Source organism: Meriones unguiculatus, chromosome 14, assembly GCF_030254825.1.
Source record: "Meriones unguiculatus strain TT.TT164.6M chromosome 14, Bangor_MerUng_6.1, whole genome shotgun sequence".
Taxonomy (NCBI): domain Eukaryota; kingdom Metazoa; phylum Chordata; class Mammalia; order Rodentia; family Muridae; genus Meriones; species Meriones unguiculatus.
Window position 1 is genome coordinate 25,561,598 of NC_083361.1, and position 24,795 is coordinate 25,586,392.

The following is a 24,795-nucleotide window of genomic DNA, read 5'->3' on the forward strand; positions in this document are numbered from 1 at the left end:
TAAACCAGTATCATGACTTAGATTTTGCTTTTATAAATGTTTGAAAAAAATTATAGTAAAATGAAAACAAACCTGACTGAGAATCGTTCCTGATTTTTCTCCCATCTTTTCTACAAGCTCAAAAATCTGAAAATTCCAGTTGCTCATCTTTTCTATTAATGAGTCATGATCTTCTATTAACATCAGGTCCAGTAACACTTCCTGGTCAATCTGAACATAGCAGAAAAAATAACTTTAGCTTTTACTGATTTTTTTCAGTGAACTTAAGCCATATATTTTATTCAAACCAATACATCTAAAATATTATCATTTCACTATATAGTCACTATAAAAGTATTTTAAAAGGTTTAGTAACTATTGTATGTTATATTTGTGAGCACACATATTTTTAAATCTACGTCAAAGTAAGAATGCTTAAGACTGAACACTAACAACACTTAGCTATCTTTTCTGTAGTAGTTTTCTCAAATATTTTTTCATTTTGCCTTCTATTTCTTCTCTTAGTTAAGTGCCACTTCAAGACAACTTTAAACATGGCTTCTTAGCATCAGAAGGCTGATTACATATAATATATATACTTACATATGATTAAGATTTTTATTTTCAAAGCTTTTTATTGACTATGTAAACCTAAAATCCATTATTTCCATATATGTCCAAAGTATAAGGAAAAAAATCTTGTCTCATTACAGTAGTAGTTCTTACTAGGATAGTATCCCCAAATACATGAATAGGATTTTTCTCCTACAAACTTAAATACTGAACTTGAGGAAAATGTTACTACCAGAAGTGATTATTTTATTTTTAATATTGTGTGTGTGTGGATTCACAAATGTGACAAAGTGTGTGCCTGTGAAAGTCCTAAGATAATTTTTCAGAGTTAAAAGTTCTCTTCTTCCACCATGGGGCTCCAGAGATCGAACTCAGATCGTCACTTGCCAGCAAGCACTCTTCCAACTGAGCCACCTTGCTGGTTCATGTAAATAATTATTTTCTTTGTTTTTTAAATAACTATACACAAAATCTCTGCATTTTAAAAACACAATTAAGAAATAATAAAATGAAATACATGTGGTATAAAATACTCATACCAAAGTAAATCTTTGTTATTCCCAGATAACAGGCTTAGAACTACTATTTTAACCTAGGCATTATTTTAGTAATAGTGACTTCTCAGTGAAAAAAGTAAAAATTCCATTACATTGATAATTATGTTCTGTGTAAAAATAATGAAACCAGTACTAACTCGTGCCATATTTCACCTTAACATAATGATATTGAAAGTTTATCTTTTACATTTGGTTGCTGTGCCTCTTCCATTAGGTGATTATCACCTTCCAAAAATAACTCCCTGCAGTCTTTCTTCACTGTCTCTTCTTCTTGAGTCTCCACAATGTTGAATTGTTCTTTCGGGGAAACAGTATTGTCTTCTTCACCTTTCAAAAAGTATATACAGTAATAAATAGAAATAAAAATTTGCCTTAAATATGAAGCTTTATTTACAAAACCTGGTTACCAATTTAAACTACTCTAAGACAGTGAATCACAATGCAATTCAGTGTAAAGCGTTTGTTCGCACCATCAAGTTCTATCTTGCTGACCTGTGTGCAGGCAGGGCTCTTGTGTTCAGAGAGCATAAACCCTTAATATTTGGGGCTCAGTTTATACATTTACTCATGGGTGACAGAAAGAAGTACATATCTTTGTAAAAGTAAGAAATAAAAAGTCAGTCCCTATATGTCAATACAATTAAGAAATACATAAAACCTACACCACAATATGACAAATTCTGAGTTATTTCTCAGCTTATTTGATTAATAATAGTCTTTTTCTCAAGTTATATGGAGAATCAGGGTAACACTAGTAACCAAATAGTACTTATTCATGTTTTGAACAATTTTGTTTTATTTATAATACCCTAAACAGATAATTTTTCAGTGATAGATTCATACACTAGTAAGTAACAAGAATATATATAATTACATACAATGTGAGTTCTTAAACACAAAATGATCAGTGAAGAAAATCAGGGAGAAAGGTCCATATCTTGTTTTTCTTCTTAAGAAATGTTCTTTTCTCAAAACTGGTATTTCAGCCAGTGAGCTAGCCATGCCTGTGAAGGTGCCTGTCACACAGCCTGGCAACCTGAGTCCAACCCCTGGATCCCGTATAAAGGTGGAAAGAGAGAACCGACTCATCGATGTTGTCTGCTCCCCACATGCATACATGGTATGAAGTTCCCACCATCATTCACAAACACACAATAATTTTTAAAAGTTTTAATAATGTGCATGAGTGGTATACATGAGCACTGAAAGACAGGGAAATCATTTACCTTAGGGGGTACAGCTGCAAGAGTGCATAAAGGGAAATTTCAAGATTAACATTTACTTTCTAGATCTGGGTACAGATTACACAATGTATAAAAATTCTTTGAGCTTTAAACTCATGCTCTGTATGTTCTTCTATATATAGGATCTTAAATATTTTATTCTGTTTACTTACTGAGATGGCATCTCACTAAATTGCCCAGTCTCCCCTCAACTAGCAACCCCTCACTTCATCTATACTATAGACCTGGCTAGTTTCCTTTTTAAATAAAGCTAGGTTTTCTGTTTGTGTTGGGAGGTCTTTTGGGGTGTGGGTGTGTGTGTGTGTGTGTGCACACCCACATGCATGCACCTCACTTTGTAGCATGGGTTGGCCTAGAACTGTTAATATGTAGCTTAATCTGGGCCTTGAACTCACAGCAAGCCTCATGGTTCACTCTCCCAAGTGCTAGTGATAGGCGTAAATATGCTGGCTCTTTTAAATTCTTGAATGCCCTCAATGAACTAGGTACACTGTCCCATGCCTCCAATCCCAGATACCAGGGAGGATGATCACTAAATTGAGGCCAACATGGGCAATTTAGAGAGCTACTATCTCTTGAGGAAAAAAAAAGGATAACAAAAAGTACTCATTGAAGTTAAACTTCAGAAGTAGGTTCAAAACCTGATGTTTGTACTTAAACTTAATGGCAAGATTTCTCTTCCCTATAAAATGTTGGTAGTAACTAAACAAATACACCAGTGATATTACAAAAGCTGACTTAAGGGTCTGGAGAGATGGCTCAGAGGTTACGAGCACTGGCTGCTCTTCCAGAGGTCCTGAGTTCAATTCCCAGCAATCACATGGTGGCTCACAACCATCTGTAATGAGATCTGGTGCCCTCTTCTCACATGAAGGTATACATGCAGACAGAATATTGTATAGATGATAGATAGATAGATACATAGATAGATAGATAGATAGATAGATAGATAGATAGATAGATATTTAAAAAAACTTATGCAAAGTTAATCAATTCTATGCCTACCATACTGGATTACAGCAAAAATTAATTTAGGATTAGAAAGTACTATTGTTTATAAAATATTACTTTTCCAAATAAAACACAGTCATTTTATAAAATAAATTTACGATATAGTAGTGCCTCTTTATCTGAAGACCCACTTTCCAATTTCAGTTACCCGTGGTCAACGGCCACCCAAAATGCTCCATGGAGAAGTCTACAGAAGTCATGACCTCAAACTGTGTGCACACCAAACTACTGAAACCCCACTGTTTTTCCCCAGCCCACCCAGCCCCAGAATCACTTCTTCACCCAGTGTACCCAGGTCTATGGCTCCCACCTGTTTGTAACACCTAGTATCCACCTCAGTTATCAAATCAACTATAGTGCTGCTGACAAGAGTCTAGTAATTTACTTTACTTAATAAAGCCTGTAAGAAAGGGGACTATAATATTTAAATATTCTTGGTAAACACGAGCAGTCCCTACAATGATACTCTAAAACTAGGAGTTGATTTCCAATTGTTGCATTATATTGCTGAAAACACCACACACCACACATTTGGAACTGAGCTGGAAGCTTCCTCCATGCTGGATAGAAGGTGCTACGCAGGGAGGAGAAAAGACATCAGCGGTCTAACCCAGCTGTGAACCCCACAAACAACAGGAACAACACACCAGGCAACGTGTGCCCAAGCTGGAACAGTGGTATGACATACAGGGACAAGTAATAGTTTTCTAATTCTATCTGAAACCCCCTCCATGAGAGGGATTTCAAGCCTGGTACTGAAACTTGATCAAAACTCCATGACTTGGGAGCTCACAGGCCCTATCAGTGGACTAGGGGAGGGGCATGGGAGGAGAAGAGGAAGGGAGGGTGGGATTGGGAGGGGGCGAGGGAGGGGGACGCAGCTGTAATACAAAGTGAATAAACTGTAATAAATTTAAAAATAAATTTTAAAAATCTCAAAAAAGCAACAATTTGAAATCACGTTCTAGTTTAGATTATCATTGTAGTGACTGTCACTATTTACCAAGAATATTTAAATATTATAGTTCCCCCTTTCATGATAATTTACTTTTAGAACATTCTCGTCAACTCCAAAATATCGTTCATTGCCTGTCTATTATTAATCTCCATTATCCTTTTAGATCTCAACTGTTCTGAAATTATATAATTTATTCTTTGAGAATGTGTTATAAATGTAATAACACAATATGTAAATATTTTGAGCCTGTATTCTTTCACTTAAACAATATTATTTGTGTTGGATCATATACCAAAAGTTCTTTCCTTTAACGATAAACAAAAATTCACTGTAGGCATATTTCATTCAGAAGCTGGAATCTATACTGCTTCCAGATCTGCACTAAGTCTAATGATGCCTTGAGCAGGTTTTCTCCTGGGTATATTCTGAACTGTACTAGCGCTGAGTCATGTAAATCTACATGTAACTTTCTAGAAACTGTCAAAATGATTTTGCACAAGGATCCAGATTCCTCTGCATTCATCCACTAGTGACTCTCCCTTTGATTTTAGCTATTCTACTTAGAGTATTAGTATTATCTCATTGTAGTAGTAAATTACATTTCCCTGAAGATATTTGTCATCATTTTAATTATTCAGTTAGCTCTTTTGCCAAATGATTATCACTGAAATAACTCCTCCTCCTCCATCATGTTTTCTTTTCTTTTCTTTCTTTTTTTTTTTTTTTTGGACAAAGGTTTCACTGTGTACCCAGACTGACCTCTACCTCATGATCTCCTTGCCCCTTCTTCCTGCATTCATTACAAGTACCTGTCTCCATTTTTTAATTAAATTTTTATTTTTTTTAATATTAGTAACAGTTTATTAACTTTGTATCCCAGCTGTACCCGCTCCCTCATTCCCTCCCAATGCCACCCTCTCTCCCTCATCTTCTCCCTACCCCTTTCCAAGTCCACTGATAGGGGAGGTCCTCCTCCCCTTTCATCTGACCCTAGCTTGTCAGGTATCTTCAGGCCTGGCTACAAAGTCCTCCTCTGTGGCCTAGCAAGGCTGCTCCTCCCTCAGGTGGGGGAAGGGGGAGGTCAAAGAGCCAGCCATTGACTTCATGTCAGAAATAGTCCCTGTTCCCCTTATTAGGGCACCCACTTGGATACTGAGCTACCATGGGCTACATCCGAGCAGGGGTTCTAGGTTATATACATACATGGTCCTTGGCTGGAGAAACAGTCTCATAGAGGACCCCCGTGCCCTGATACATTTGGTCCTTGTGGAGCTCCTGTCCTCTCCAGGTCATGCTGACTTCCCCTTCTTTTATATGACTCCCTGTACTCTGCCAAAGGTTTGGTTATGAATCTCAGTATCTGCTTTGATACACTGCTTGGTAGAGTATTTCAGAAGCCCTCAGTGGTTGGCTCCTGTCCTGTTACTTGTTTTCTTCAACATCCAATGTCCATCCCATTTGGCTTTCTAAGTGAGGGTTGATCATCTTACCCTGGGTAATCTTTCTTGTTTAGCTTCTTTAGGTGTATAGATTTCAGTACGTTTATCCTATCTTATAGGTCTCCATTTTTAACTAAGTAATCTGACATACTACTACTGAAATTTTAAAGTTCTTTACTCTGCCTGAATGCAATTCCTACTCAGACAAATAATTCACAAATATGTCCTGTTAAGTCTTGATTTGTACTTTCATTTTCTTATTAGTACCTTTAAATAAAACCCCCTTTGGTTTCCTTTTTTTGCTTCCTTCTTTCTGTACCAATCGATACTGAGCTAGGATATTACTGGTTGTGGTAAGTAAGAGTTCTACCACTGAGCTATATCCTCAGCCCTCTTTTTATTTTTAAATTTTAGGGCAGAGGACTGGAGAGATAGTTTAGCAGTTAACAATACTGGCTGTTCTTCCAAAAGACCTGGGTTCAATTTCCAGCAATTCACAACCATCTATAATCCAGGTCCTCTAACTAAAGTTCCAGGGTAACTAATGTCCTCTTCCAGCTTCCATGGGAAATGAATGCACATAGTGCACATTCATACAAGCAGGCAAAACACATACACATAAATAAATCTTTTTTAAAGTTGGCAGTTTCAAAGATGTCTCATTAAGTTGCAGAGAATGGCCTTGAATTTATTGTAAAGCCAGGGTGACTTTCACTCTGTAGTCTAAACAGACTGTGTACTTGCCTCCTAAGTAGTTGTCAAGGCCTGCCCCAACAGGTCTGGCTAAGCCTTAGATAGATAAGGCCAAATTTTTTTTTTCTTTCAGAGATAGCAAAATTTGTATTTAAAAATGATTTTTTTCAATCTAAGAGCATAACAACTTTGGCCTATACTTTCTACAAAATTCATGGTTTTAATTTTTACACCATGACTTAAGTTATTTTTTTAAGCACATAGTGAAATAAGAGTTCAAGTTTTTGTTTTTGTTTTTCTTGCTAGTGGATATATCCCAGCACTATCTGTTGAGAAAGTCATCCTTTCCATTCTCAACGATCCTGGCTTACCTGGCAATATTAGTGGACCATTAATGCTAGACTCTTCTCCTCAACCCTTGGTTCTATTCACTGACATGGACATTCATCTCTGTCCCCATAACAAACACCTCAAATTCACATATTCTATTGCAGGCCATCTGTACTGAATATAAACTTTAATATCCACTTTTCAATTTCCACCAGGTAAAATAAGAATCTGATACTGCCTCAGCAATGTTTTAAAATTTTTAGTGTACTAATTTTTTATTTGTTCTGTTAGATTTATTCTAGCTACCTTATTCTTTTTGATACTGCTTTCAATGAAACATTTTCTTTGCTTCAGTTTCTAATGGCTTATTTCTAACATGGAGAAATGCAGTCGAATTAAACTTGTTTGATTCTAGTAGTTCTTGTAGGGGGCAGTGTGTGTGTGTGTGTGTGTGTGTGTGTGATGGGGAGAGAGGGAGATGAGAGGGGAAAGAGAGAAAGTATGTATGTTACAGTTTATATTGAAGATATACATGATCAATGAATAGATCTTCCTTTAGACTATAAATGACATCATTCATTCTTCTTTTTCTTACTTCTTCTTTCTCATACTAAACCATTATAATAACACTGAAAAGAACTGCAAGCACCAAGCATTCTCCTAAGCCATTACTGACTTTCTGGAAAGCATTAGTATTTCTCCAATGAGTATAATTTTGGGCTGGTGAGATGGATCAACACACTGTTTGTGCAGACGACCCAAGTTTAGCTGTCAACACCCTCTTAAGGAAGCTCATGGCAACTTGTGACTCCAATTCCAGAGGATGTGAAAAACACTTCTAGCTGCTGTGGGCACCTGCATCCCATGTATGTATCTACACACATACACATACACATAATTAAAAATAAAAAGGAATCTGAACAAAATTTAAAAAAGAATGTTAACGGGGTCAACAAGATTGTGCCAAGTCGGGTGACCTGAGTTCAAAACACTACTACCACAGTTGCCTCCTAACCTGCATACACATGTTTCATACACACTCACTTACACTGATGGCTGTATGTAGTCTCTCAAATAAATAAATAAACAAACAAACAAATAAATGTAGGAAGCCCCGGGAATGTAGCTCTGTATTTTGTTACTTTTGTGCATACTGCTTATTAACCTTCGGATGTCCTGTGATTCTTGCATTTTTGGAATATGTGATCACAGGGGGCATTTTTATATTGCTAAATTCAGTCTGCTAGTATTTTGTTAAGAATTTTTATGTTATCTACATAGAGATATCAGCCTGTTGCCTGTTCTTGTGATGACTGTGGGGCTGTGCCATTAGAGTAATGTAAATCAGATGAGTAAGCTGGAAGGCTTTACTTCCTGTTTGGGAAGCATGTGTGTGAGGGATTAGCCAGTCTTCTTTTAAATAACCTTTTAACATATAAAGTAAATAGATACATGGATAGAGAGACAGACAGATAAAGCTTTTTAAAAAACTATTAAGTTGTATACTTTTAAGAGGGAATTTTAGAGCTGGAAAGATGGCTCAGAGGTTAAGAGCACTGGCCGCTCTTCCAAAGGTCCTGAGTTCAATTCCCAGCAACCACATGGTGGCTCACAAACATCTGTAATGAGATCTGGTGCCCTCTTCTGGCCTGTAGATGTACATGCTGACAGAACACTGTATACAAAATAAATAAATCTTTTTTTTTAATTGTATTTTTTTCTTATCAGTTACATTTTATTAACTCTGTATCCCAGCCGTGTCCCGCTCCCTCATTCCCTCCCAGTCCCTCCCTCCCTCCCTCATCTCCACCGTGCCCCTTTCCAAGTCCACTGATGGGGGGACCTCCTCCCCATTCATCTGATCCTGTTTTATCAGGTATCTTCAGGACTGGCTGCAAAGCCCTCCTCTGTGGCCTAACAGGACTGCTCCTCCCTTGGGGGGTGGGGAGGCCAAAGAGCCAGTCGTTGAGTTCCTGTTAGAAATAGGCGCCCAACGTGGGGCACGAATAGATAAATCTTAAAAAGAGTAAATTTTATAGTCCAGGGGGGATCAGGAAGAGCCTATTTCTTTGTTACCCTATTGTCTAAGATATAGCCTTTTAAAGTTTACACCTTCCATAATAAATTTCTTTTAAGTTATAAAATAGCTAAAATTTCATCAACAGCATTTCTTGTCTGATGGTAAACAATGCTTCATAACACTAATCACTTCTCTCAATGTCATAAAACTATGTAATCCCTTTCAAATGTAAATTGTGTTTTTACAGGTTTCAATGTTACTAATTTCACTATTTATCAATATGAGCCATAACCAAAGACCACATTCATCTGCATAACACATTTCTTACTCTTCCAAATATGCTCACTACCTGTTACTTGTAAGTCATTCTTGGTAATTCGTGGAGAACAAGTGAAAACACTGTATTCTTCACTGTGAAGATAGACAAGTGTAAACTGTGATGTAATCAGCGCAGAGGATTCACTTAGCAAATGTGACTCTAGTTTCATTCCCAGCACCACAGAAAACAAAAACCCAGAAATGTAAAACTAAGTAATTGGAAGTTAAAAAACATTGCAAAACTTGAGCTCAAATACATATGATTGATGCATTCTCACCTGATTTTCCACTGTGGTATTCTGTACCATCAGGTTCACATGTTGAAACATATTTGAGTATTTGATGTCCACAGCTTATAGAATAAACAGATAAATATATATGATAAAGTTTTGTTTTGTTTTCTAAACATAATAAAGAAATCTGACTGATTTTTAAATAACATCCCAACTATAAATGTACTAATATGCTAATCTGCACATAAACCTGAATGATTTTATTCTAGGAAGTTCCTGTGTCCTTAAAAGAAATAATATATTTTTGAAAGTCAACACTAGAGTCTAAGGTAAAAACTTGTATTTCTATTGGAGCCAAAAAAGAACATCAAATCAACAAGGAACTTCAAAATAAGCACTAAGTAGTATGTATTAAATAATTCTGTTTACAGAAACATCATGAGTAAAATACCATTGTATTTCACCTTAGAGATTATTTATCAGAAACTAATAGCACTAAACTGAGAAAATCACTTCTTTATAATAAAAACTACAAGGTAAATACAGAGGATATAGTCCTAATCCACCCGCACTTACTATAGAGACTCAGAAAACTGCTAATACCTCTTTTAAAAAAACCTGAATTCTGAAACAGAAATGAAGAGGCTACAGGACTTACCTGCTACAGAGATTGCTATCAGAGTTTCTAAGGTACTGATAGAAATCAGCTGTATTGGGTACATTGGACAGGGATCTATGTAAAATAATACTTGGCTTAGTAAGGAAATCAGCAGTATCAGGAAATTCTATGGGTGATCGATTAGTTAGAGAGCCAGCAGACAATGGTACATGGCTTGGAGAATTCATAAGACTCAGGCTGGGCAAAGCACCTAAAAATTAACAGAGAGGGTATATAAATAAGCATGAATTTATGAGTATGTGTTCACTGTATGTGTTTTGAGTTTCTATAAAGAGCATCTGCCTCCTAAAAGAAAGAAATTTCAATTAAAGAGTAAATTTGTATCTATGCTGGGCTTTGGGACTAATTACTGAGTAATTAGTAGTCACCAGCCTCTGGCATAACAACACATGCTAGGTAAATACTGAGAGTTTCTTTACAGGTTTGGGCTGCACAGCAGAAATTCTTCAAGTTTACATTTTATGAAAGGCCTGTGTTTTCAAAAAGTAAAAATAAAAAAAAAAAAGCTTCATTGTTCACCTAACTAAAGTATGGGGAATTTTTCCTAATTTATAATATTCAGGATTGAAAAACTAAAGTTCTTAACAGTATTGGGGAAGTTGATAAAATTATACTAGAACAGTGACGGGCCCTTTTAGAAGACACAGCCACGACTTCCTAGCTCACGCAACAAACAGCTGAGAAGCTACTTTATGCTGAAAATGTGTTGAATTCCAGAAAGGCAAAAAAAAAAAAAAAAAAACATTTTAGTTTCTTTGTAGCTCAATAAGCCTACAACACAGTAAAGAGAATAATACAAATAAAATGAGGACAAAAATCATTCAGGACCAAGTAGCATTTCTCTCAAATTATTGGTGAAATCTTTGGTGAATTCCTTGAAAAAAGTGATGAAGATTTACCTGAAGAGAGGTACACAGAAGAAATACTTTGGTGAAAATTAAGAGCCCTATAAAATGTTAAGTATATCATGAAAATATATCATCTATTTTTAACTATTCATGTACTCGTTGCCATTAGGCTGTCTGTGTATCTTGGCTATTGTGAATAATGCAGAAATGGACATGCAAGCACAGGGACCACCACAGGGACGACTTCCTTTGTGTCGTCTCTAGGCGAGGGACTCTTGTTCGCAGCAAACTTCTAAGAACACAAGCATCTGAGGTTCCCAGATGGCTAGGTCATCTTGGCATCTTTGTTGAAAATAACTTGATCATGAATGTAAAGTTTTATATCTGAATTCTGTTACCCAAAATTGGAGTATATTTAGGCTAATAATATATCACAACTCTGTAATAAGTTTTAATAACTAAACTTCTAAGTCCCCACTTTTTCTTTTGCATAAAACTCCATTTATTTATGTATTCATTCATTCATTCATTCATGGGGTCTCTTTGTTTAGGTCTTTAAACTGTTATTTTGTTATTTTAAACTGTCATTTTTCATAATTCTATTTTCTGAATTATTTTGGATTATTTATTTTTTAAAAATTATACCTCTCTACCACCAATGCTAGTTTTTTTCTATATTATATGCATATGTGATGTGTTAGTCTATGTGCTATTTCAATCAGGGCTAGATATCATACAAGTTGATATCGATTTAACCTTTCTGTACCCTTTCCTGCTATTGTTACTATACATACGTTATAAAATGCTAAGAAGATCTGAGCATGGTGGTGCATGCCCAGCACTCAGGAGGCAGAGGCAGGTGGATCTCTGTGAGTTTGGGGCCAGCCTGGTCTACAAAGTGAGAACAGGAAGACAGCCAGGACCATATCATAGAGAAACCCTGTCTCAAAAAATAAAAATAAAAATAAATAAAATGATATGAGGAATTTATTGTTACCCAATAATTTCCTTATACCTACCTACTTGGGCTAAAGGGTGCTTTTCACTTATGTATGCAGTTTCATACTGGATAATTTTTTTATGCTACCTAAGGAACTTCCTTTGCAGAGGTGTTAGCAAAAGATTCATGCAGCTTTGGTATATAAGAAAAACTGTTTCATTTCTTAGCTTCTTTCCTGAATAAACAAATTTCCCTTAGTTGTACTGTTAGCCTATACAATGTGAATGCAGGCACATTAACTAATATGCACCCACTGTGAGCTCAAACAAACAAACAAACAAAAAAACTAGAAAGGAATTTCTATACCACTAACTCTCCCTGATTACTGAAATCTTTTTTTTACTGTTTCAGCATTTTTCAGATACAGTTTGTTGTCTTTGGCTTCCAAAGTTGCTGTTTAAGTCATCATATTAGTGTTTTCCCTTGATAATATGAGATTTTTTTGTTTACATGAGGAACTTTCCATTTATCTTTGCAATTCAGGAATACTTTTCCACATATAGCTGAGAGCCCACTGAGCTTTGTGAATCAGTTTTATTAACTAAAAAATTGTAGTGTTCTACTGTCCTTTCCTTTGTAGTTTTATTTACACATATACTTGAAAATTTGATACTGTTCCCCATTTGCACACTTGCTTCTATTATTTGTTTTACTTTTCTTCTCTCTATAACTCAGTTCCAACACCTTCTATTTCCCTGTTGTCAGGGTCAGTGCTTTTGTTTTCTATTGCAAGTCCCCAAGAACTTTTAACTTAAATTCATTCTTAAGTTCTAGATGTTCCACTAACTATCCTGCACATTCCAATTATCTGTCCAAAGTCGCTATATCTATGTTTTTGTCACTTTCTTTGAAGCATCATTTTTTAAGATTGTTAAACCAAGTAACATATGTAAATGTTTTAAGCACCTATTTCTCTTGACTATAAGTAATATTTTACTGCCTTTTCACATTTATATCTTAACATACACAAAAGAATTTTGTTATATAAAAATATTGGACAGTCTCTGATATTGTATTTTTAGAATGGCTTTAACTTTATTTTACATGTGACTATTTTCCCTGCATATATGTCTATGCACCATATGTGTGCCTTGTGCTCATGGAGGCCAGAAGAGGGCATCAGATACCCTGGAACTGAGTTACAGATGGTTGCGAGTTGTCATGTTGATGCTACACATCCAACCCAAGCAAAAGGAGCCAGTGGTCTCAAATGGCAGCCATTGCTCATCACCCACTATGTTATTTTTTAAATCTCTTTCGCCTAAGAAAGTTTGGCAAATTATCTAATCTTGGGTTTTTGGTTTACTTTTTGTGCACTGTTTATGTATGTCTGCACTTGTGATATGTGTCTACGTGTATGTTTATTTGAATATGTGTGTGCATATGGAGGCACAAAAAGAAAACCTATTGCATTGCTCCTCAGGAGCTGCCCATCTTTTGTCTGTTTTTGGTTTTCCCTTTATGCAGTGTCTGTCACTGACCTGAGGCTATCCACATAGACTTGACTGGATAGCCCCTGAACCCCAGGGATCCTTCTGCTTTTGCCTCTCCAGTGCACTACCACCTGAGGTCTGAAATGAGTTCCTTACTAACTGAGATATTTTGCCATCCCTATAATCTTTAGTTTAAGGAAAATCCTACTAGAGCAGTGGTTCTCAACCTATGGGTTACGACCCCTTTGGAGTCAGCATATCAGATATTTACATTACAATTCATAACAGCAGCAAAATTACAATGAAATAATTTTATGCTCTCGGAGGTCATCACAACATGAGAAACTGTATTGAAGGGTCACAGCATTAGGAAGGATGGGGACCACTGTGTCAGGATGATTTGTCAAGGCATAGGCAGGGGTTTTTCTACTCTCAGACTACATATTTGTAATTATTATCTTACATAATCAATGTACTCTCCTAAAAATTGTCCCTTGTTCTGGATCTACAACTATTTTAAGTCAGTACAATTATTCCTTATGTTGTATCTAAATGTGTCTATCAAAGTATATAGTACATAGATGTCCAAAATGTATTTACTGCATTGAACTAACAAATGGACAAATAGTAGCTAACACAAATAGTGTAATTATGCCAATGCATTATGTGATACTCAAAATATGTGAAATAAAAAGCATGTAAATTACCATATGATTTGAGAGCCCCCATGTTTTCATCATAAGGAATTATTTGTATGCCAATCAAAGTGATATATACCCATAATTCCAACTACTTGAAAGACTGAGGTAGGAAAAGCCTTGACTCCAAGGATTCAAAGCCAGCTTGTACAACAGTAACACCTTGTCTCTTAAAAAATGTACTTTTAAAACAGAATGAGTTCTTACCAGCTCTTCTCAGACCTACATGGTGAGTCAGTGACACAGATGATGATCTCTGCTTCGGAATTGTCAGGGAATTTGAACTAAAAGGCCCATTTAGGTGGCATCCATGACTAAAAAAAGGAAAAAATAAGAACTTTTAGAACATAAAAGTTTCTTTTTTTCCTATTTTCTCTTAGCAAATACATTAGCAAAAATAGTTCTTCTACACTCACACTTAAGACTTCTGCCTAAGGGCCCGGGGCGGGGGTCGGGGGGGGGGGGGACTGCAGAGACTGATGCATCAACCAAAGACCATACACAGAGAGTGCCTAGACCCCTGGCTCAGATGTAGCCCACAGACAGCTCAGTCTCCATGTGTTCCCTAGTAAAAGGAGAAGAGACAGTCTCTGACATGAACTCAGTTGCCTGCTCCTTCTCAATTCTCCCTGGTGGGACGAGCTAGCCAGCCCACAGAGGAAGAAGATCCAGGCAGTCCTGATGGGATCTGATAGACTAGAGTCAGACAATGAGGGAGGAGGACTTCCTCTATCAGTGAGTGGACTAGGGAAGAGAGAGGGATGGTGGGATCAGGAGGAGATGAGGGAGGAGGCTACAACTGGGATACAAAATGAATAAGTTGTAAATAATAATAATAATAATAATAATACTAGTAATAATAATAATTTTTTAAAAGCAGGTACAAGCATTGTAAATTATGCTCCAAAAACTTAATCCTATCCCTCATCATCAGTGTCACTCTTGAAATAAGCTTCATGTCTCTTATTGGAACTTAGAACATGAACTACTCTAGTAAAACAGATCTACAGAGTAGAGTTTGTATGAAGACAGTATCACATTCTGTAGTGGACTTTCATTTTACTTGTAACACTGGAGAAGTAATGCCGAGTAGCTACTGTTGATGAGGAAGTAATGAATGAGTGCTAAAGAGATAGCTCAGCAGTTAAGAGCTCTTGCTGTTTTTCCGAGAGAACCGAGGTTCATTTCCAGTATTCCTGTTGGGTGACTCACAATCCAGCTTAAAGGGGTCTTTTGATCTCTTTGACCTCGGCAGTCATTTCATTCACTAATACACACACACACACACACACACACACACACACACCACAGGTCTTGATGGGATAGGTAGGGTCAGACAGTAGGGGAGGAGGCCTTCCCCTATAAGTAGACTAGGGAAGAGGGATTGGAGAGGAAGAGGGAGGGAGGATGTGATCAGGAGGAGATGAGGGGCTACAACTAGGATACAAGTGAATAAATTGTAAATAATAATAATAATAATAAATAAATAAATAAGACTTCTGCCTAACGCCTGGAGGAAAACCAGCAAAGCTTTTCCATTAAGAGGGCAAAATAATAAATTCTTCTGACTTTTCAGTCCATAATGTCTCTGATGCAACTTCTCAATGCTGCCACAGCAGTAAAGGAGCCCCATGAACACGATAAACTGGCACAGGCAAGTTTCCACATGATGCTGTCCACAAAACAGGTTATGGAAAAGATGACGTCCACCAGGTGTAGTTTATTCATCATTGCTAAAGTTAGTTATCACCTAAGTGTCTTCTTGAAACAGAGCCTGTTTCCATCCCCATGGTTTCCAATTTAGTAAGGCTTGGATAGGCCAGGTTAGTATGGTTTTCTAACAAGGCTTTAGATGACACAAGTGTGATCAGAGTCCTCACTGCGAACTACTGGCCTAAGGTAAAGCTCTAATTTTCTTTTCCTGTTTCTCAGAAACACTATCACTATCTCAGTCATTGTATATAACTGAAATATTTACTATAGGTTCTAGGGCCTTCATTAAGAAATTAAATATGTATAAGATATTATCCATACTTATACCTAGTAAGCTAAGATAATGAGTAAAATAAAATGTACAATATCTGTTACAAAGTATATGAAACACATAGTTGTTACATCTTCCTTTCTTTTTATATTTACTGGATTACTTTCTTCTATTGGTTGACTCCACATGTGCCCACAAAGATATAATCAATGTCACTCCTATAAGACACTTATTTAGCAACCATTCTTCTTAATAGTTACAAGTATGCCAAGAATTCACAGCAATTTAACAGGCCTCAGGACCACATTCTGTATCTACTTTCTTTTAATTTTTATTGATATAGGCTCTGTTCTCACTAAGGTCCTACCCACCTCCTTCCATCCTGCATATTCTTTCAAACTCCATTTTCTCAATAAGGAGCTAGTTTTGACCTCAGAGGTATTTACTTATATTTCTATTATAAATGTTCCCATATTGCTCATAATTTTAATGCTTAAAGATTCTTTGAATATTTATGTGGTATGAGTGCATGTGTGTATGCACATTCATGTGTGTGTTCACTGGCAGGTATAATGTTTGTATATAAGCATATGTAAGGAGGCTTGAGGCTGACATAAAGAATCTTCACTGATTGTTCTCAACTTCACTCATTCTTAGCACTGAGCCCAGAGCTTGCTAACAGAGGTAAGCGAGCTAACCAGCTTCATCAGGGATACCTTTTCTCTGCATTTTGAGTGCTGAAATTATAAACAGACTATCAATTCAGCATTTATATAGGTGCTAGGAATCCAAACTCAGGTCCTTATTCACTGAGCTATTTATCCAGTCTCTAGAGATTGCTTTGTCTCATTGATTTGTGAGTTTCTTGTGGGTCTGTGTCTTTCTCGTGTTAACATTGACCGTAGATATAGCTCAATGCTTGATAGAGGTGTTCAAAGGATTTTGGAGGGCAAAAAAAGAATAGACTTTTTACATTTTTGCTTTACAACAGATAATAGAGCTTGTCTACTCTAAATTTTGAGTTATTTTCCTTCACAGAATCAATATCATAATTCAACATGGATGCCATACTCTATATGACATTTGTTAAAAGCAGCCATCTATCTTTAAAGATCTATATTAATATAAATATAACCATTCACTGTGAATGAAAGACGTTAGTACTAACGGTGAGAATTGCCAGAAAGTAAAAAGTTTTATAAAGTGGGAGGGAGTGTTAGGAAATTCCACAAGCTGAACTTACTTACTTATCCTTTAATGAACAAAGCTTTTTTTCTCAGAAGGTGATAGCATTTGCTAATCATTCAGTTATTTGAAAATGTGAGTACTTATCAGAAAGCTTCAAGAAGTCTAAAACAAGCTGCATGCTTATTGTTTTCACGTAGAGAAATTTCCAAATTATTTTCAATGCTCTTAATCAACATTTCTGTTGTTTCTTCTCTATTTTTCACTGCAAGAGTTAACCCAGTGCCTCCTGTTACTCTCTTTTTTTTTTTTTTTTTGAAAGACTGTTCCACTGATTTCCATCTTTTCCAAATAAGGCTGCAGATTTGTCACTCTATAGGTATTATTAGTAAGGGATCCCAAAATCTAATGATTAGAAAAGCCATTCAATCAAAGCTTTGCTAAAGGAAGATGAAACAACTGGTGAATGACACTAAAACTGTCTTAATTCAATAGCCCATGTAAGCTGTAGCAAAACCATGAAACAGTGTAGGTTAAAAGATTTTGTTGTATAATTTTTATTTTTTTATATTAATCACAGGTTATTTATTTTGTATCCCAGTCGTAGCCCCTCCTTCATTCCCTCCTAATCCCACCCCCCCCATCTCCTCCCTGCCCCTTTCCAAGTCCACTGATAGGGGAGGTCCTCCTCCCCTTCCATCTGACCCTAGATTATCAGGTCTCATCAGGGCTGGCTGCAATGTCCTCCTCTGTAGCCTAGCAAGGCTGCTCCTCCCTCGCGGGAAGGGGAGGTCAAAGAACCAGCCAATGAGTTCATGTCAGAAATAGTCCCTATTCCCCTTACTAGGGGAACCCACTTAGATACGGAGCTACCATTGGCTACATCCGAGCAGGGGTTCTAAGTTATATCCATACATGGTCCTTGGTTGGAGAAACAGTCTCATAAAAGATCCCTGTGCCCAGATATATTTGGTCCTTGTGGAGCTCCATGATAAGGAAGAAGATGAAATAGAGAGCAACATTACTGAAAGACTCAGCTGCTATCTGTGGAATGAAATACAAAGTACCATATAACATGAAAAGTATTCTAAGTAAATTAATTTTGTAAACAATCATTAAGCCAGAGGAAGATAAAATTATACCAAGAATTAAAGGCCAAAAATTGGTAACAGATTAAAAAGAAAAGACTGCTGAGGGATGAGAAAACTGGTTTCAGTTATATTCAGAGAGGTTTAATACTGAAATCTTGTTAAATTCATTGTTAGCAAAGCTATAATCAGACACAAAATTGAGTTCAAATCAAAACCCAAAATTCTACCATGAGGACTATAACTTATGAGGGTGAATATAGAGCTATTACAAAAACCCTACTGTTTCGTGGATAAAGTATCAGTGTATTAATTGATGTCAAATGGTGTATGTCTGTATTTCATCTTTTCTCAACTGAGGCTCCTCTTCCTGGATGACCCTAGCTTACGTCAAGTTTACATAAAACTTGCCAACACACTATGTTATCCCAACTATGTATTAAGTATATTTGGATATTTATTATGGAGAAACTCCAGCTTCTGTATACTAGAAAAACTATATTTAGCCTTTAAATATATGTCTCCTTAAAGAAGACATACATCATAAAACTAATTACGTTTTTGCCCAAATTTCCAAAACATTGATGAAAAATATGAGTTTGTTTGAATGATTTAACTGAATCTGGAGAATCTATGTAAATCACTGAAGATTAAAATTTATCTAGTCCATATTTCTATTTTAACTATTTGAGGCAGCACCTAGATAAAAATGACTTGGATTTAATAAATCAAACATTTTTAAGTAAAAATATATTGGCATAATATAAATATGAAGAGTAAAAACAAAAATCAACATTTGTGTTCTTGCTTTTTAAATTCAACAGTATTTCCAATATGATAATTTCTTCCTATAGCATAGAAACCTAAGTCTTCTGCTCACTTCTGGTTTTTTATTTCCCATTTCTGCATTATACTTCCTTTAAAAAAGAAGTTCAAGACATTCTCATTCTTCTGTACTATAAAGTATTCATACTTCACTCTACTATTCTAAACATTAAAGTTTTATGAGAAATTAATTAATTTGATCAAACATTACAAATTTAAACTAACACACCACAAAACAATGTGAAAAATATAGTTATCTGAGTATATTTCACATGTAATTCTTAACATAGATTTTAACACATGTTCCAATCCTGCCATCTACTGTTTCAAACATGTAACTATACACAGCTGAAACTAAACAAAGTTTAGCTTGACATCTGCTCAGTAGATACTGTGCCTCAACATGAACTTGACATTCATTACAAATCTTCTATTCCTGATGACTGACTGAAAAGTTTCTACCCACACAAGAAACAGATCAGTATCTATCATGGCTTTCAAAAGATGAAGTATTGAATCTTCTGTTATGAGGGAAAATATTTATTAATATCATACAATTTCAGTTCATAATTTCCCAGCCTCATTTAACTGTGATTCTGATTTTAAGAGTTTCCATTATAAGATTAAAGAATGCGTGTGTAGTCTTGGCTTAAATAGGAACAGAATTTGGAACATTCTTGCTACTTTAAACTAGCAACTATGCCAAGTCTAGAAATGTGCTTCTTCTTTTCAAGTCCTTAACTGTGTTGCACTACACAACGGATTGGTGACTGCCTCCAAAAATCTGAAAGGTGCCCCAACATATAGAAGCCTTGCCTAGCATGTGTCAGGTCTCTAGGTTTGAGCCTCTGCAGGAAAGCTCAGAAGGGTCTAGGAACAAAGTGTACTAAATTAATTTTAGTTGCCCTATACCAGTGGATCACGGCCCTCTGGGGATCAAATAACCCTTTTAACAAGGTCACCTAAGACCATCAGAAAACACAGATTTTCACATTATGATTCATAACAGTAGCAAAATTAAAGTTGTGAAGCAGCAATGAAAGTATTTTTTACGGTTGGGGGTCACCACAATGTGAGGAACTGTATTAAAGGGTCACATCATTAGGAAGGCTGAGAACCACTGCCCTAAGCCCTAAGCCATCTCATGGATATGTTTTTTTAAGGCTCTAGCATTCTCCATATCCAGCTGACCTAAGCTGTGAGAGATTGTTACTTTCTTTTTAATCATCAGTTTATTGATTATAACTATTATTGATAAGGTGGGCTATGCAAGCTTAATAAAAACAAGCGGTAACCCAAAACTGTTCCCACTCTATATCTGAAAACCCATAAATAGGATGGAAAAGGAAGTAACCCTATTCCAAAGAAAATTACAACTATTTCTGGAATTCCATAACTTCTCCTCTGTTTGAAAGAAAACTTTAAGCAATACTTCCCTTGCATAAAACTTGGCCATCAAGCTATCCAAAATCCCATATTGCTACTCTCTCCTCAGAAGCCTGCATCCACCCCTTGAGTAGTATTTCCCTGCCTTATAATTAACCTTTAATACTTTATCTTATCTTTCCATTTTTATCTTTGACAGAGACAAGAACTAAAACACTGGCTAGAGGGTCTCAATATATTTAGGGTCTTCTCAGGCTTTAGCATCTTTAAGAATTACTATCCATGTTGTCCTTAAAAAAGTGCAACAATTCTTTCTTGATTTTAAAACTGTTTCAGACTTTACTTGCCAAGAAATGGATGCTTTAGGTTTAAAAGGCTCTCAGGATTTTACCTTGGAACACCCAGTTCATGGGGGGGCCTCTTGCCACTGCTGCGATCCCACCTTGAACAGTGCTCATTAGCTAGCAATGCTGATGCTCCTGAGCTCCTCCTCAGCTGTGGAGTTGGGAAACTGCTTCTGCTACTCAATCCCTGCCAAATAATTTCAAATTATCATCCTTTAATATGCTATATATAACGACATGTGAAAATATTAATATAATATGTGCAGGCAAAACAAAAGTTCACTCTGAAAATCTTGCAGCTTTCCACGTCCACTTCCAACTTCCATAATTTATATTGTTAATCTATTGATTTTTTTTCAAATAAAAAAGCTCCTGAACTTTTGTTACAAACTACACATTTTATTTTTTACATTTTACTCTTAGGTTCAAGAAAAAGAAAAAATCGTAATTTTAAAAATGGGTTTGAAAGACTGACACTAAAACTCCACTTCAGATGACCAGGTTAGGACCCAGGGTGAGCATCAATTTTTATATTTTCAGCAAAACATATCTAAGTACATGATAGCTAATATAGAGAAATTCCAGGATTCTCAGTTAGCTTTAAAACTAATGATTAAATTAAGTACAGCGAATCGTAAACATTTTACTGTAGTAATTTTTGACAAAATTCTCAACTGACCTAAACATCCAATTATAGGGAATACAATTTCCCCACTGCAGACACTACACTATCAAAAAGCTAAACATTATATATACGTGTATACACACACACACATTTTCACAAGGACAGTGATTTTGTAAAAGTCTGTGGTAAGTCAGATGCACAGTGAAAACATTCTATATACAACCCTTGTTTACTCTGACTTAGCTTCATATAAACTTTCTTAGTTCATAGAGTTCATAGCATATGTATAAAATATTTCTATTGAATTATCTGTCCCTATTCCCTTTCCTTTACTATTTTTTTTGACAAATTCTGTGGCTCTTTTCTATAAAAAAGTAAGTCTTAGTATGTCTATACTTTACCAAAGTAAGAGACAAATTAGATATGAAATACTAATAAGAAATTTAAATAACAAAGAAAACAAGATTGTTACTTCCTGGTAATCTTAAATGACTAACATCAGCAGATTCCAGCACCCTAAATTACTATAATTAACTATAATGCTTAGGAAATAAGCTATTTAGACTTTCTACTTAATTAATATCATGCTTAAAATGGTTTTTAAATGTACAAGAAAACTTTTCTATACAGCAAGTACAACAGCATCATAATGAGTTCAATGGGGGTTTTCTGCTTAGATTACTTTGTAAGACTTTTGAAGCAAAGCGTTAGTATGTAGCCCGGTCCTCTGGCTTCCACCTCCCCCGCGCTGCAGTTACAGGAGGACACCACTATATCCTGCTAATGGTTAAAGAATTGCTCTCTTTAATAATCACTACCTCAGATCAATAAATGTCAGTGGGAAATGAAAAAGAAAAACATACTGGATGAAAACTCAAAGATATCTTAGCATTATTTCACAGATTTCTGACTATTGTCCCTTTGGGTGTTTGTGATTATATGGTTATGTGGTGCACTAAAAAAGTCACATGAATTAATACAATTGTTAAATGAGCTTTAGTGAATGGGCAGCATTTGCTAAACTTTTTAAAAGTAAAAGCACCAACTATCTATGAGCCAGATGATCAATAGGTTTCAAGCCTGTAACTGTCCTTACTTACTTAAATTTTCAACATTTCTAAACCCCAATGTTGGGACCTGACAAAAATGAAATGAACTGACCAAAAGTCCCTCAATTCCCATATTTCCCTTTTCTAGGTTCTATATAAACTAGTACAATTTAACAAAATTAACTTGTTTGAATTTTATCTTTTCTTGGTTAGGTTTTCTTGGTTAGCTGCAGAATCAGTTAAACTACAATGATCCCTAAAATATTTCTAACTTTAAAACTTTATGATTGCAGTTATTAGTGAAGATGTACAATATAGCAATAGATAATAAACAGCACTATGAACAAGCATAATATGTACCAAGTTAATATATCCTGTATGTATTCGTTTTTAAAGTAAACCTTAGTTTTAAGTACCAAGGCAGGTTGCTACCCATGGGGGACCTCCCCCTACTCTGAGGGAGAGGAGAGAGAAGGGCGAGGAGAGGAGTGTGAGAGAGGGGACTGAGAGGAGAGGGGCTACAATCAGGATGTAAAATGAGTAAATGAATGAATAAATTTAAAAAAAATTAATTCCATAACTAATTATTGAAAAACCAATGCTCGCTTAGAGATAAAAATGTCAGTGAGGCAGGGTTTTAAATCTGTAAAAATCATTAAGTAATAACATTATAATGGTCATTTGTTCTTGGTTCAACAAGTGTAATTCCAGGACACTATAAAAGAAAGGAAATTAATGACATGATCTCGTTTATATAAGCCTGAAACTAAGTTCCTTGCTGCTTTCTAATTCTTACTACAATGATACCAAATAGTTCTTAGCACATAAATTGTAACTGCTAAATATAGAGTGCTATTTAAAATAAAAACAGCTAGAGTCATAACATTTGCCCAGCATATGCAAGGCCCTGGGTTCAATCCCCAGCACTGGAATGAAATTAATGAAAAGTACAGACTTACTTTAATTTATAAATGCCTATAAAGCCACAAGCAATATGATATAATATCAAAGAAGCTGATCCTTGGAAAGAAAACTATGTATTACCTAACATTTGGAGGAATGTTTTTAATAAAAACAAATCATTAAATAAGGCTGGATGGTTAATGTATTTTAACCTTGTGAAGTTTTCGATCTCCTTTCTCTACTGGATCTTCTACTTCAGAGCAGGGATAAAATCCAGGAAATGGTGTGAGAGGATGAATCTTTGGCCTACAGGAACCTGAGAAAGCACCCATCAAGCTACTGATGCTCCGCAGAGAAGAAATGACTTGCGGAGGAAGGCTCTGGTCAATCAGAAGGTCTGACACCATATTGCGAGCTTCATTTAGCACTGAAAGATCAACTCCATTTCCACCTCCAGAATTCTAAAAAACAAAAAAAGGAAAATTATGTGTTTGTTACATAGAAATTTTAACACTAAAACAAAAAAAAAAAACAAAAAAAAACCTGATTTAAACTAAAGTGTTTCTTATAATGCCTAATAATATAACTTTGTTAATTATAAAATTTTAATCATATGACTTGTCATGAATAACAATAAATAATAAAATTCTAACTTGAGGTATGTGTGTGTAACAGATACTATAAGCTTTAGTATTTTTGGTACTAAAAATACTAAATATAAGCTTTAATATTTTTGATAATATGGTTTTATTTCTTTAGCCTATGTCATAACAAATGGTAGTCATTACTTCATAACTAGCAGATAACTAAATATGTGTTAACTCTAAAGTCTACAATCCTGCTACTTCAGTAATTTATTGATGACCTCCTTACCTTCATGGCAAAACTTATAAAAATTTAAGCTCTTGTGTCATAACCTTACTTAAGAAGCATCATGACAGATGTGCTGCAAAGATTCCTGGATTTGAAGTCTAGACTTTAAACTTAAGGGTGACCTTTAACATACATAAAAGTGTATCAGTGTTATTGTAAAAAAAAAAAATGTGAGAGTACAGAAAAAAATGGTATGAGGATTTAAAAGAACAAAAGGTAAGTTTGAACTGAGTGAGAAAAAAATGTATGAATGTCATAGTTGGAGTGAGAATCTAAAACTTTGGTAGAATTTAATTTAAAATTGTTGAGAACATTGTATCTCAAGTTATTTGTCAATGTAGGGTCATGTAGGGCCATAAAAAGAAAATACAAAACACATAAAAGAGAGGAAAGAAGAGGTGATCGGAGCTAATATAATTTTAGAGTATAGTCAGTGTTCACGTAGAAGGCAAATGTATGTCAGGAAATGACAGAATTATAGAAAACAAGTATTTGGTGCAGAGTCTAGCAAGTAAAGTAC

The 24,795-nt window shown here is 35.6% G+C and overlaps 1 protein-coding gene across 2 annotated transcripts in view; it reads right to left on the minus strand.

Annotated features, from left to right (window-relative positions):
* Positions 1-24,795, minus strand: part of Pde3b (phosphodiesterase 3B) — a 142,307-nt gene that overhangs the window by 21,140 nt on the left and 96,372 nt on the right. For both annotated transcript variants that reach the window (XM_060366999.1, XM_060367000.1), the window contains exons 3-9: positions 23,615-23,863; positions 20,873-21,012; positions 14,221-14,327; positions 10,014-10,224; positions 9,401-9,474; positions 1,297-1,436; positions 73-210 (exon numbers count right to left, since the gene is read on the minus strand). In XM_060366999.1, coding sequence (XP_060222982.1) covers positions 73-210; positions 1,297-1,436; positions 9,401-9,474; positions 10,014-10,224; positions 14,221-14,327; positions 20,873-21,012; positions 23,615-23,863 — 1,059 coding nt within the window. The remainder of the gene's footprint in view (positions 1-72; positions 211-1,296; positions 1,437-9,400; positions 9,475-10,013; positions 10,225-14,220; positions 14,328-20,872; positions 21,013-23,614; positions 23,864-24,795) is intronic.